Raw genomic sequence first — 14056 nt, forward strand, 5'->3', positions numbered from 1 at the left:
ACCACACTCACCCTAAATACAATATGAAATCTCTTGTGAAAAAGTAGTTGTACATTTTCTCATGCGCATTTAGACAATCGGCCGTCATGATTATAAATAAATGGCTACAACAAGTTTGATAAGTAGTTGATATTCAAGACACAGATTTCACATTGCATGAACAACGTGGCCACATGTTTCACATTGCAAGAACACAGCGAGGCCACATGGTTCCCATTGCACCTGCTACCTGGAGAAACCATGGCTCCATCCATTCATTAATATTAAAAAAATCTTAATCTTTGTAAATCGGATACAAAGTTGAACTATACCAAGTTAGAATTCAAATTCATTTTAAAAAATGATAGGAAAGAAATGCAAAGTCTAAGCAACCAATATATATAAGAGAGGAAAAGTATTATTTGAATAAATAATATGATATGTACTATGTAGTTTGAAAAGGTAAGTTTTATTCCAGTTTTCAGCACGAATGATCACTTCATTAAATTTATTTCACTTAAAAATTTACAATTTTTTTCATTTAGTTCCGTTGATCAAAATAGTGTGTTCGCTCCTACTCTCGATGGACTATATCCTCTTCCTGCATTAGAATAGTTTAGAATATAATTTTGGTAAAAAAAAGGAAGAAAAAAAAAAGATGCTCTCCACTCACTCCGTTAGAAGAGGTGTCACGTGCCACGTCCGTGTCAAGTTTCAGATGGTTCTGCAATGCGAAAATCGAGAGGTTTATAATGTCTACTTGATTTTCACAATAATGATACGTCTCTCTCTGTGGCCAAGTCGACGAAGCTCTGTAAGTGGTCTTGGAGCCTTATCTTCCTCATTTACCTCCATCATATTGATTGGATTATCGGATTAATTGACATCGGCAATCAGTTCATATGCTTTTAGTTTCTGAATAATCTGCTTGGTTGCTGGTAAAGTGTGGGAAAATGATTTCAATTTACTTCCTTTAATGTATTTGACTTCCATTATCTGAGCAACTGGACCTAAATCAGCTCACTTTTGTTAGTCGAGCTGAGTTTTTACCTTTTTGTTAATAACCTAATATAATTAGATTGAATATCTTCTGTTCTTTTTTGTCTTTTCATGATTTCAAATTTGTTACAGTTCTTCTGGATTTCCCCCCTCTCTTTCTTATGTGATTGATCTAATTGATTTCCAATGTACAAAAAAGTTGATTTTGTTTTTGTCCACTATTGACTTCTGAAATTGTTAAATTGGAAGAATTACTGAAATAGCCAATTCTATTTTGTGGAAATGATTCTTATATGCAGTGTTTATGGGTATTATTAGAAATCCCAAAGACTGATAATGCACTTTTGGGGGACCATTCCTAGCATTTTTCTTCTCTGCTGGTTTGAGCTGCCAGTTTTTGACTGAGTATGGTTTGTATGATAAAATGTACAAGAATATATGCATTGTAATGGTTTGGTGTAATGGTAACACACGCACAGCTTAGGCATGCAGTGGAGTGGTGATCTCTGAACAAATTATGGCATTAGTTTCTGGTTTTCCTTGCACCCATTTTCCCATTTTGTTTCCTTGCCAACCTTTTTTTTGTACTTTGCATGATATATTAGGTTGTGTGTTTTGGTATCTATGTAATTTGTAACTATCAATTTATGCTTATTATTCATCGTCTGGGTGAACAGGTCCATAGTCTGTGGTCTGTGGTGATTCAGCACCTTATGCATATGTTTGTGAATTGATGATTCCATTATGCTGGCAATATTTGAGAATATAGGCTGGTTAAAAGGAAACACAGCTGATGAAGATAACACCATTTATCGATCTCATTACCCAGTTGGCCTACACACCTCCTACGTGGGCAAGTCTAGTTTCCGGTGTTTTTGTACTCATCACTCTTACTCTTTCAATATATCTTGTGTTTGAGCACCTTTCTGCATACAAACTTCCTGAGGTATTCATTCGTCAGTGATACAAATTATATTTAAAATGTGCATGCTTCAATATTGATGTACTGCTAATGGACATGCATTTTACCATTTTGGTTTGTGTTAACCTTTCAGGAGCAAAAGTTTTTAATTGGTGTTGTCCTCATGGTTCCGTGCTATGCAGTAGAATCAGTAAGTTTTTTTGGTTTAAATTTATTTTTGTTTCGATATAAATGTTTATTCTTTTATTTTAATAAAGAACCATGTGGAATCACATAATTCTTTGTTTATTTTTAAGTCAGGCCTCTATTTGGGGTTATAGGATTCACCAAAACATATATGTTAGTTATAGGATTCACCAAAACATATAAGTTAGTTTTGAAAAGAGGGATAGGAGAGAAAAGGTAGGGAAAGCAGTTCAGGAAAAAGAGGAATTATGGGGTACATATGACGTTTGTGCTTTTAGTTACTGTCAAGGAGAATGTTTGCGGATGTGCACGGTGAACCTTCAATTCGGATTTAACATACGAAAGATGTTGAGTTTATCAATTTTGATATATATTTCTTTGGTTCTCAAACATCTGTGTTTCTTTTTGACACATCTGGAAGATGATGAGTTGAATATACATGTATTGTTCATTAAGTTGCTGCTACCGATCATTTGTGAAGATTACGTTCATATATTAGCTTTAAAAGTATCATTGTTGCTTATTATTGATTGTACTTGTATGTCTGTGTTACGGAAAAAGTATTCTGCCTCAGATTGTTGGCATTTTCGTTGTTTGTAAGATTCTAACTTGGTTGTTGTTTACAGTTAATATCGTTGGTGAACCCATCGATAAGCGTTGATTGCGAGATTCTACGGGATTGCTATGAATCCTTTGCCATGTATTGCTTTGGAAGATACTTGGTTGCATGCTTGGGTATGTCATTTTCAAGAGCTTCTACAACACCATTGTTTATGTAGAGTTTCATAAAGTTTAGAAGCTTTAGCTAACACATCATCAAAACTTAAATTGTAGAAGCTTTATGCTAGTAAATGTTAATCAGAATTCAGATGTTAACAATCTTTAATTGAATGTGGACAAGATTTCACTGTTCATGCACCAGTATGATGCAAGATTGGCCTGCTGGATGCAATGTGATAGATGTTCGTTCGCTGTTCATACACATTCAATTCTCTCTCTCTCTCTAGATAGATGCACAAATAAATACCTATTATGGATGGAGCCATTATATGATGACTATATCAATTTATCACAGATGCCACTTTTAATCCTAGTCTTTATATGGGAATTTCAAGTAATCAATGTTTGATGGTGCACATAAATGTCCAAGATGTTTTTTTCTTTTCAATTTGTAGTCCTTTCTGTTTTAATAGACAAAGATACTTCTTTGCTTCCCTTGTTTATGTTTTTGCGCTTTTGACATTTTCCTTTTGTATATATATTTTTCTCCTTCTAAGGTGGGGAAGAGAGGACTATCGAGTTTATGGAAAGGGAAGGACGTGCAAGTTCTAAGACTCCCCTATTAGAATATAGTTCTGAAAAAGGAACTGTTAAGCATCCTTTTCCAATGAATTATATCTTGAAACCATGGAAACTTGGTCAATGGTTTTACCAAATTGTCAAATTTGGAATTGTTCAGTATGTATGTTTACCATCACTTTGAATTTTTTATTTATTACTTTCTGCTGTTTCTTGTTCTCTAATTTCATTTCCCTTATATAACTTAAATTCACTTTTTATCTTCTGCCAGATGTTAATTAAGTCTCTCAGTGCTATTTTAGCTGTTATCCTTGAAGCTTTTGGTGTATATTGTGAAGGAGAATTTAAATGGGGATGTGGGTAAGTGAATCTCAATTGTTTTTGGAAAATCATTTGTAATTTGAAATGGTGCACGTAATTGGCAGTTATATGTGATAGGATAAGTTGGTTTGTTTGTATTTTTTTCTCCCAAGAAGCTCTTTTAACACATAGAGGGAATCTAATGGCCATAATTTTCTTTTGTTTGCAGGTATCCTTATCTTGCAGTGGTTCTAAATTTTAGTCAGTCATGGGCGTTGTACTGTCTTGTTCAATTTTACGCTGTTACAAAAGATGAACTAGCTCACATAAAACCATTAGCCAAGTTTTTGACATTTAAATCAATTGTTTTTTTGACATGGTGGCAAGGCGTGGCAATTGCTCTTCTTTATGCCCTGGGTTTGTTCAAAAGCCCTATAGCTCAAGGCTTACAGTTTAAGTCAAGTGTTCAGGACTTCATCATTTGTATAGAGGTAGAATGTTAATGATGCAGAATGTTGGGTAAATCAATGAACATGTCAGAACAGCACATGTTATTGTGTCTTTTCAATCTTTATGCACTATTATAGTCTTCGCAATGATAATTTACTCTTGAGTTAATGTGGTCTTCAAAGTTATTAAGAATGTGAGTTAAAATATTCATTATTGTTACCATTTTCATGCAACATGTTTTAGTTTAACAGTTCTGTGTTTTCATCCTGCACAGATGGGCATTGCTTCTGTTGTTCACCTATATGTGTTTCCTGCAAAGCGTTATGAGCTGATGGGAGATCGTTACACTGGAAGTGTCTCAGTTCTTGGAGACTATGTATCGGCTGACAGTCCTTTGGATCCCGAGGAGGTTAGGGACAGTGAACGCCCCACGAAGCTACGCCTTCCCAATCCTGACATTGATGTCAGAAGCGGAATGACCATAAGAGAAAGTGTTCGGGACGTTTTCGTTGGTGGCGGGGAATATGTAAGTCATCTTTTTAGTCTTACAGTACAAATTTGAATATATCCTGGAATATGGAACTAATAGATGTCAACAGATTCTGAAGCAAGGGTTATTATGAAATATATTAAAACAAAGTATAGCCAATAAGAATTTGCACAATACTGATCTTATTTAGACTTAGTTCTGAATCTGCTCTTTGCTTCTACTACAGATTGTGAAAGATGTGAGGTTCACAGTAACACAGGCAGTAGAGCCGGTAGAGAAGGGGATCACCAGGTTCAATGAGAAGCTACACAAGATCTCCCAAAACATTAAGAGACATGACAAAGAGAAAAGAAAAACAAAAGATGACAGTTTTATAGCGGCATCATCACCAGCACAGAAGTTGATTCGTGGGATAGACGACCCTCTTTTGAATGGAAGCATGAGTGACAGTGGGGTTGCAAGGGGAAAGAAGCATCGTCGAAAATCTGGATATACCAGTGCAGAAAGTGGGGGGGAGAGCAGTAGTGATCAAAGTTACAGTGGGTATCAGGTAACAGGCCGTAGGTGGGTAACCAAAGATTAGAAGAGGAATATGATCATGGCAGTTTTGTCATCAGATGCTGTGGCCTGGCCTGTGGGTTATCCATCGTTGTCTGCTTGGCTATATTTTTATCTCAAGGGGTTAATCTTATTGTTTCTTCCATTTCATTTTTATACACGAGGATGGTGAGAACTCTTGCCTGGGGTTACTTTTTTTTGCTAGAGGCATGAGAATTGTAAATGGTGTCTAGAGGAAACATTTTATTTAGGATGTTGTAATTTGCACATTTATGTTGCGGACAGTAATTGTAACAGCGAAACTTAGAATTTATATCAGCAAGCTCTCAAACTCGTTTTTTTTTTTTCTTTCCTTCAGCAAATGCAGTAAGGCATTGTAATTTATGATTATGCCAAGCTCTCAGGTGGGTCTGGACTTTTATGGGTGCAATGGACTGCGTTTTAGGGTTTTACATTTCCTTTCCTGGGCTTATTATTTCTCCCTATATTTTTTTTTTAAAGAAAAGCAAACAAACAGAACATTGATAAAAGGATAATCAATAATTAATAAACTATAGCTGCAATACAACTCAGAAAAAAGTGTTTTGAAGGATCACATCACATCCACAACACTTCATATATTTCCATAAAAATTCCACCACCTTTGTCTTGTGCTCATTTGAACATTTTCTTGGCTCTTTCACTATTTGATCAAGAACAAAAAATCCCCAGTAAAATAAAAGAACAAAAAGAAAGTCACTGAGGAAGTTGTAATCCTACTTGAACCCGGAGGCAGACGGTGATAGTTGATTTTCTTTCTTGTTTGGGCTTCCATCACCACTTGACCAAAAAGAAAAAGAAAAAAGAGATTGATTTTCTGGGTAAACAAACTCATCAGCTGGCGCAGTGAGGCTAATCTTCAAACAGATCTGGAGCTCCCGACGAATTTGATATCATCTGAAGGCGCCATTAGGGCAGTAGAAAAAACCACCCATGAGGACAGATATTATGGTGAGATAAAGAAAATGGGCAAAAAGAAAGCAAAGTACTCAACAAGAACACTTAAAACCCAGAAACAATTCTGTAGACGACCCTTGGTTTTATGAACATTTTTCTGTAAAGAAACCCAACAAGATAGAGAAGAGCAACAAAGAAAACAAGAACCAGAGAATAAATTAGAACATAGAAAAGAAGAACAATGAGAAGAACAGGCATTGTCATTTGCTTTTCTTTGAGAGGAAGGACTGTAGGGTTTTTGATATTTAGAAACTTTTTGATTTCATAAAATGACTGGCGTCCCTCATTTTAGAGAGAGAGAGAGAGAGAGAGAGAGAGAGAGAGATGGTGTGTTGCAATGTGCATGCTGCTGTGGTTGAACGTACGATTGATATGGTAGCCAATAATCCGCTACCAGCTGTTTCTAATTTGTCCTTAGTAGTAGTATAAGCTCTAAAAAACGAACTTTTTTGGTGATGTATTTCAACCAAGTGAGAAATTATTGTATAGTATTGATATACGATTATATGATATAAATCGTTCACGTGTTATATAATTACGATTTTCCTATTTGTATAAGTTATATGACGTGAATAGTATATTGACCATATTCAATTTAAATGATCTTAATATCTAAACATCATAGAATTAGGTATTAAATTTTTTATATTGTTTTATATAGTATCTCAATTCCTAATTTCTTGTGGATTTTATTTTCAAAGTTACGATTTCCTAGTCAAATAGGGTTAAGCTTTTCTAGTTTAAATAGGGTTAAGCTTTCCTAGTTTAAATAGGGTTAGGCCTTCCTTACGTTTTACTATTTAAGCTTATGCCGTGATCTCTCCTTATATAAAATATATCTCTCCTTTGGTCTCCGTCAAAAATATCCTTCAATTCATCCTCTTTTTGCCTGAAAATTAAAAGAACCAATCAATGTCTAATATTCTCGGGCTTCTCCTTGTTGTTCTTTTCTATGGTCTAATGTATTCTCTTGTTCTTCTCTTTTTTGTCTCTCTTATATTCCTTGCTGGTTTTCTCCATCAAAGATTTATCAACAAACCAGAGGATATCCACCGCGATGTACATCCATCGAAGCGAAGGCGACATAAAATTCAATAGTAACCCAATCGGCTACCACTATATGCGTGTTACATCATCAAATTAACAAAGTTTTTTTATGGAATTAGACGGCATGGACATACTTGAACTCCAGAGACATTCTGTGTGTTTTCTACTTTTTTTTTACACGTTTTTCCTTGTGCGATGCTCTTTTCATCTTCTTCCCCATTACGGGTTGATATGATTCGGCAACTGTGGCAATGGTGGATAATTTGTACTTAATTTTTTGTAGGCCCATTGGAGCAGTAGTTTGTACCCCATTTATGTTCTTAATAGTTCTACATTTTTTGTGTGGTCTTGAATCAATAAAATCAAACTTCTTATGAGCTTGTCATCTACCAACTTACAGAAATTGTTGTTTGAACTTCGTTTTTAACACGGGGCCTGACAATGGACTGCCAATATCATTGAAATAGGTTGGTGCAAATACTAAGGTAAAGGAACTAGAATCCCGTGAGATCATCATATAAAAAGAATCCTAATTAAGCCAAAACTCAATTACTTGAAAGCCAAGTTAATCTTTGGGGTTGCTTTTAAGCTGATTTCTTTGCTTCACGAAATTACTTGAGTGCAAAAGGGGAAGATAAAGCAAGACGATGTCAACCAAACTCATTGAGAATGTGAAGCTTGTGTAGACAACAACTTCCAAAGTGATGATGGCTCCAAGGTTGGCAAATTGGTAAAACCATTTAACAATTCCAAAGTGACATGATATTTCTTCGTTATATGACATGTATAAATGTTATTTTAATCCTTTTCAATGACACTATCCCAGTTTTTCAGAACTTACAAAGAAAAAGCTGAAAGTTTCTTCAGAGGTAATACTCATACAACTGCCCGGAGCTCTGCAGTAAGCAGGGAAAATTTTCGGTGCTGTGACAGGACGGGAGGGGTTTGAACTGCTTGAATTCTCGATGCCAAGTCATTGTAACTGGATCCCGCATTTAGCTTAGCAGCATTCAGGATTGTCTGCAAGATTTGTAGGGTATCACCATGACTAACAACTAAGATGGTGCACCTGTAGATTGAACATATGTAACAGATAACCACACACTTAAGATGATACGCAGGCAATGAAGTGGAAGACTTAATTAAACACAATGGAAGTCGAAAGAGAAAAGCAACCGCACAGCTGGATATAGTGTCTTATATAATACAGCTAACAGAAAAAGAGACCTAACTGAAAATTGAGCTGAATTTCTATCAAGAATTGCAAACTTACTCCTCCCCAGATTGATTAGTTTCGAATTCAATCTCTTAAGCGCCGAATGGATGTTTTATGGCTTTTTATCTATAGAAATTATAAATAGGCTTTTAAGTGCCACACCCTCAACTGTATATATTTTATTTCATGCCTCTGCAATCCAATGTGCCTGATGATATGCAATGTGAAACATGATGAACTGATTCAACTGACGGGGTTTTCAAACAGTCTATGAGTAAAAGTGTCAAATATCATCACATAAGATGCTTGTAGATTTATTATAGATGTTTTGCAAACATGAATACAATGCAGGAAATTAGGAATACCAAATCAATAGATATACAATTACCCTTGAAATTGTGACTCCAAAGTTGCAATAGCTTCTGCAAGTCTACACGCAACATCATTGACACTTTCTCCTCCTTCTGGCTTGGTGAATGGATCTTTCTCATCAAGAGCCCATATATCGTGATACTATTGGTAAAGGGAAAAGAGAATTAAGACAGCCTCAGAACAGGAGGATTATAAGTTAGCTCCAGTTACAAATCAAAACAATACAGACAAGCCTTTAGTCTGTCAGTTAATCAGTGGAAAAACTACACCAGCACCAACAGACTTACTTTATCATGTGACAGAAGCTCATATGAAGGACCAAAGGAGCGTTCACGAAGATTTTCCATCACCTGTCCAGAAAAATCTACTTCATAATGAATGCAACAAGGGGGAAGGATCACTTGTTTGACAGATAAGTTAGTACGAAGCTTTGGGGCTGGACCACCTTACCTTACATTGAGCACCCTCAAATTGAACGTTCAAGACAGATGCAACTACTTGAGCAGTGTGAGTTGTTCTCGAAAACGGAGAGTAGCAAATGCAAACATTTTCAATCGGTATGTTATTTTCCTCAAGTACCTGACATGCAACGCAAGACAGTCATTAACTAAACTTACATAATTCTTAGCTTAAATAACAACCAATATCAGCATTATGCATCAGGCAACCAATAAAGCATTATGGTATATGCCTACCAAACTAATCACATTTCCAAATTTTTATTGGTTTTCTTTGTTAATTCATCAAGTCAAATCTTCACCCCCCTTCTTGGTCTCCACTTGATTAAACCCTTTAAACCACTACATCTTGTTCATATCAGTGGTCAATTAGCAGAACCATTTAAAACCATGAAAAGACCAGAGAAGACATATCAGATGATTATAATGGTCCAAAGAAAGTTGTAAACATAAAAGCAAAACCCACAAAATTGGATGCTTAAAACACAAAGCAAGTACCTTCTGGAACAATTGCCCAGCCAACTGTGCCTGACTCACACCTTCTGGCGCCAATTGATATTCTGGGCGCGTACCATTTTCCTGTCAAGAAATGTTAGCTAGCCATGCGTCAAATACAAAATAGTCAAAAACTGAAGGACCAAAAAACAAATTAAGAAAAATTGAAAAAAAAATTGAAAAAAAAAAAAAAAAGAACCATGGAGGAAACAATGATGCCTCTCTCATTCGGAATGCTCTTGCCGTGCCTCAGTACCCAGTATCTGTTGCTCAGAAACGTCGTCGTCTCAGCCATCTCGAAACCCACCACCACATCACACACCGCTTCTTCTCTCATCTACACTCTCTGCTAGTGTTTGTAATTTTATTGATGACATTTACGAGATCCCATTAGTCAGCCTATGTGGTCCACCAATGAAATAATTACAACTTTATCGTTTATATGTCGTGGTGCTTTCCTATTGGCCAGAGTAGACTACTTCACGTGGAACCTGCCGTAGAGGAACGACTTTTCTTTGACATCACAGGGCTCAAGTTTAACCCGCAAATTTGCAGACCTCTTCGGAAATCATAAAACTTCAAATCGAACCAAAATTGCTAGTGAGTCTGTGAGTCTTTGCTACGCGGAAGGATATATATTTCACGGCCATGGCTCTCAATCTGCGGCAAAGGCAAACAGGTAAATTGCTCTCTTGCTCATTTAGTTGCTCTAGATCTCTGTTTCAACCAAACCAAGGATGTAAAAATGAAAATACTGTGGAATTAATCGAGAGCTCATTTAGCTAATAGAGAAAACCCAGGTAAATTTATAGTGGAATTACCATTGGAGTTGATTAAATTTGCTTACTTTGTTGTGGGTTTTTGTTATTGAATTTGATCTGTGATTTTAGTTTGAGAGCTGTTTTTTTCTTCTTATAAAAAGAGGAATTGAAATGTCATATGCTATTCGTCTGATTGGGTTTGCATATATTCGATTTAGTTTTCTGAGTTTTTAGTAAAGTATTGAATTTGATCTGTGATTTTTGGGTTCAGAATGTATTACCCGTATGTTGAATCTGAACCAACCCGTTAATGCAACTGGTATGGCCAACGAAGAGGTGTACAAGATCTTGATCTATGATAAGTTTTGCCAAAACATACTCTCCCCATTGATCCATGTTAAGGACCTTCGTAAGCATGGTGTGACCCTTTACTTCCTCATTGACAAGGACCGCAAGCCCGTTCACGATGTTCCCGCTGTGTACTTTGTCCAACCCAGCCATTCCAACATTCAGAGGATCATTGCTGACACCTCCAGCTCGCTCTATGATAGCTTCCATCTCAATTTCTCGTCCTTGATTCCCCGTCCACTGCTTGAGGATCTGGCATCTGGGACTTTGAATTCAGATTCAATTCATCGGATTTCGAAGGTGCATGATCAGTATTTGGAGTTTGTGACACTGGAAGATAATTTGTTCTCATTGGCACAGAAGTCCAGTTATGTTCAATTGAATGATCCCTCTGCAGGGGACCGTGAAATTGAGGAGATTATTGACAAGATAGTTGGTGGGTTGTTCTGCGTTTTGGCTACCCTTGCTGTTGTCCCAATCATCAGGTGTCCTCGTGGTGGACCGGCCGAGATGGTAGCATCAGCATTGGATCAGAGACTGCGTGACCACTTGTTGTCAAAGAACAATTTGTTTACAGAAGGTGGAAACTTTGTGAGCTCTTTCCAGCGCCCGATACTGTGTATATTTGATCGTAATTTTGAGTTATCTGTGGGAATACAGCATGATTTTAGGTACCGACCATTAGTGCATGATGTTCTTGGATTGAAGCTTAATAGGTTGAGTGTTCAAGGTGAAAAGGCCGGGATGAAGTCATTTGAGTTAGATAGCTCAGATCCATTTTGGGTAGCAAATGGATCTTTAGAATTTCCTGAAGTAGCAGTGGAGATTGAGACCCAATTGAATAAGTATAAGAGGGATGTTGATGAGGTCAATAGAAGGACTGGCGGGACTGATGGAGCTGAGTTTGATGGGACAGACATGATTGGGAACACAAAACATTTGATGAGTGCAGTGAACTCATTGCCAGAGTTGACCGCGCGGAAGCAGGTGATTGATAAGCACACCAACATTGCAACTGTGTTGTTGAGTGAGATCAAAGAGAGGCTGCTTGATTCTTTTGCCAAAAAGGAGTACGACATGATGGTTAGAGGGGGCATTGATCGAAGTGAACTTTTGGGTGTGCTTAGAGGGAAAGGGAGTAAGATGGATAAGCTGCGGTTTTCTATCATGTATCTTATTTCTTCAGAAAGCATTAATCAGGCAGAAGTGGAATCAGTGGAAGCAGTCCTCAGGGAGTCTGAGGTCGATACCCGTGCATTTCAGTATGTGAAGAAGATCAAGGCATTGAATGTCTCATTAGCATCAGCCAATTCTGCTAGCAGAAGCAACATAGTCGATTGGGCAGAGAAACTATATGGGCAATCGATAAGCGCCGTGACAGCAGGTGTGAAAAATCTGTTATCCAATGATAGACAACTAGCATTAACAAGAACAGTGGAGGCCTTGATGGAGGGGAAGCCAAATCCAGAAATTGATTCTTACCTTGTGTTTGATCCTCGTGCCCCGAAGTCAAGCTCAGGAATGAGTAGCAGCCATTTGAAAGGACCTTTTAAGGAAGCTATTGTCTTCATGATTGGTGGTGGTAATTATGTGGAATACGGGAGCCTGCAAGAGCTTGTACAACGTCAACAGTCTGTCAAGCATGTTATCTATGGAACAACAGAAATACTCACAGGAGAGGAGTTTGTGGAGCAGCTTGCATTATTGGGGCAGAAAATGGGATTGGGTGGTGCTCCTCCTGCTGCTTCAACTCAGTGATACTTAAATCCTGCAATTCAGTGGTTATTTACTCATGAACGTGGACAATTATGGGAAGTTAAGAAACCATGTGAAAGAGACTGTATAAATTTGTTGCATGTTTTTGGTTAAGTGATATAAGGACAGGTATGTTCTGTGGTTCCCTTTCTTTCTAAGGCCTGTATGGTGTTTTCAGATGGGATTACGTCGACTTTCTCACAGAATCAGAAGTTCTTTAGCAATCACGTAACTTTTGTATTTCATTGATCTGTAAGTGTTATGGTTGGAAAAAAGCTTACTAGTCTTACCTTTTATTGATGTACCTGAAATTCGAAAGCTAAAGTTTGAAGTACAATATCTTACTCTCTTCAATAGATTGATTTGATTGTTAACGAGATGTGAATTAATATTGGATTATGTTTGCAATTTTTGTGCTTGTTTGTGTGGGAAATTAGGTGGAAACAAAGTTCTGTAACTAACTTTGTTTTCAGCCGCTGTACTTCAACTCCTCCATGTGAACTCCTGAGTTCATCAGAAAATTGTTTATATAATTCCTTAGGAGTGATTATTTGATTAGAGAATTAGTTAAACAAGTGTGTTACTTAATTTTTAAAAGGTTTCGTAAATTTTTGTAATAATGTTATGTCCAGTTTAATTGCCAAAAATGAATTTTTTCTTTTCATTTAGTTGCGTACACAGTTATATTGCAATTTAATCATTTTTGTTCTTCATTTAGAGTGAATGTGACATTATACGATTTACCCCCTCATTTGCAGGATTGGAAAACAAGTTTTTCAAGTCATGTTTTTGTTATTGTAACTATCGTTATGTATAAACCTAGCTAGTTACAACACCGTCCAAGTCAATAGTTTGTTCCCCTCTTTTGGCTAGATAAATATACCATATGAATTGTTTTGATGATTGAAATAAAAAAAGATTTACAGAGGAGAAACAACGATCAAAACTAAGAGAGCAATAAAATATTGTAAATTCTGCTTATCCCACCACATGAACTTTGATTCTGCAATTTGTTTTGTCACTGCTACCGCAGTAATTTTTGTAACTAAACATGTTTATAAGAATTTACAATGTAATTACTTTCAAGAAATAAGTGCTTCAAACTCAATGGATATCCCAATTGGTGACAAGACAGAGCTGGACATACTGCACTGACCGACACTGTTCCGCCGGCCGGTGGCCCTCCTGCAGGCGCCACTCGGAATAGCCTCCTCTGTTGTACAGTACAATGTATCATGATGAGGCAACACAAATTATAAACATGAATATGAGCAAATGCAGCAAGTTTTAAGTAGGTAATTCTCGAAATAACGCAAATGTCATAAAAGCTACACATAATCTGAAGTTCTGAAGACATTAAAGGCATCAGTTGAGAGCTGCAGAACAACTTACCAACAGCTCCAGCCATGATCCCCAAGGCTTGAT

At 36.9% G+C, this 14056-nt stretch overlaps 3 protein-coding genes across 4 annotated transcripts; 2 read left to right on the forward strand and 1 right to left on the reverse strand.

The window, feature by feature from the left end:
• Positions 1-658: 658 nt before the first annotated feature.
• On the forward strand, positions 659-5527 carry LAZ1 (organic solute transporter ostalpha protein (DUF300)). Its single transcript, XM_008237727.2, has 9 exons — positions 659-793; positions 1656-1924; positions 2034-2090; positions 2713-2821; positions 3364-3548; positions 3657-3745; positions 3915-4176; positions 4410-4661; positions 4852-5527. Exons 2-9 carry the CDS (start codon positions 1772-1774, stop codon positions 5206-5208), a joined length of 1464 nt encoding a protein of 487 aa, XP_008235949.1. The 5' UTR covers positions 659-793; positions 1656-1771; the 3' UTR covers positions 5209-5527.
• A 2438-nt stretch (positions 5528-7965) lies between these two features.
• LOC103334760 (Phosphoglycerate mutase family protein) lies at positions 7966-10126 on the reverse strand. Of its 2 annotated transcripts, none has more exons than XM_089054000.1 (6): positions 9987-10126; positions 9771-9851; positions 9265-9393; positions 9102-9164; positions 8831-8955; positions 7966-8295 (listed from the first exon to the last, which is right to left on the reverse strand). In XM_089054000.1, exons 1-6 carry the CDS (start codon positions 9993-9995, stop codon positions 8103-8105), a joined length of 600 nt encoding a protein of 199 aa, XP_088910126.1. In that variant the 5' UTR covers positions 9996-10126; the 3' UTR covers positions 7966-8102. The 2 variants fall into 2 exon arrangements, with proteins under 2 accessions (XP_088910126.1, XP_008235948.1); XM_008237726.3 differs by having other exon boundaries at positions 9967-10126.
• A 160-nt stretch (positions 10127-10286) lies between these two features.
• Positions 10287-13005, forward strand: ATSLY1 (Sec1/munc18-like (SM) proteins superfamily). Its single transcript, XM_008237725.3, has 2 exons — positions 10287-10446; positions 10800-13005. The coding sequence occupies exons 1-2, from the start codon at positions 10416-10418 to the stop codon at positions 12632-12634; spliced, it is 1866 nt and encodes a 621-aa protein (XP_008235947.1). The 5' UTR covers positions 10287-10415; the 3' UTR covers positions 12635-13005.
• Positions 13006-14056: the final 1051 nt, after the last annotated feature.

The sequence above is a fragment of the Prunus mume genome, linkage group LG6 (assembly GCF_029339155.1).
Source record: "Prunus mume cultivar Tortuosa linkage group LG6, ASM2933915v1, whole genome shotgun sequence".
NCBI lineage: Eukaryota > Viridiplantae > Streptophyta > Magnoliopsida > Rosales > Rosaceae > Prunus > Prunus mume.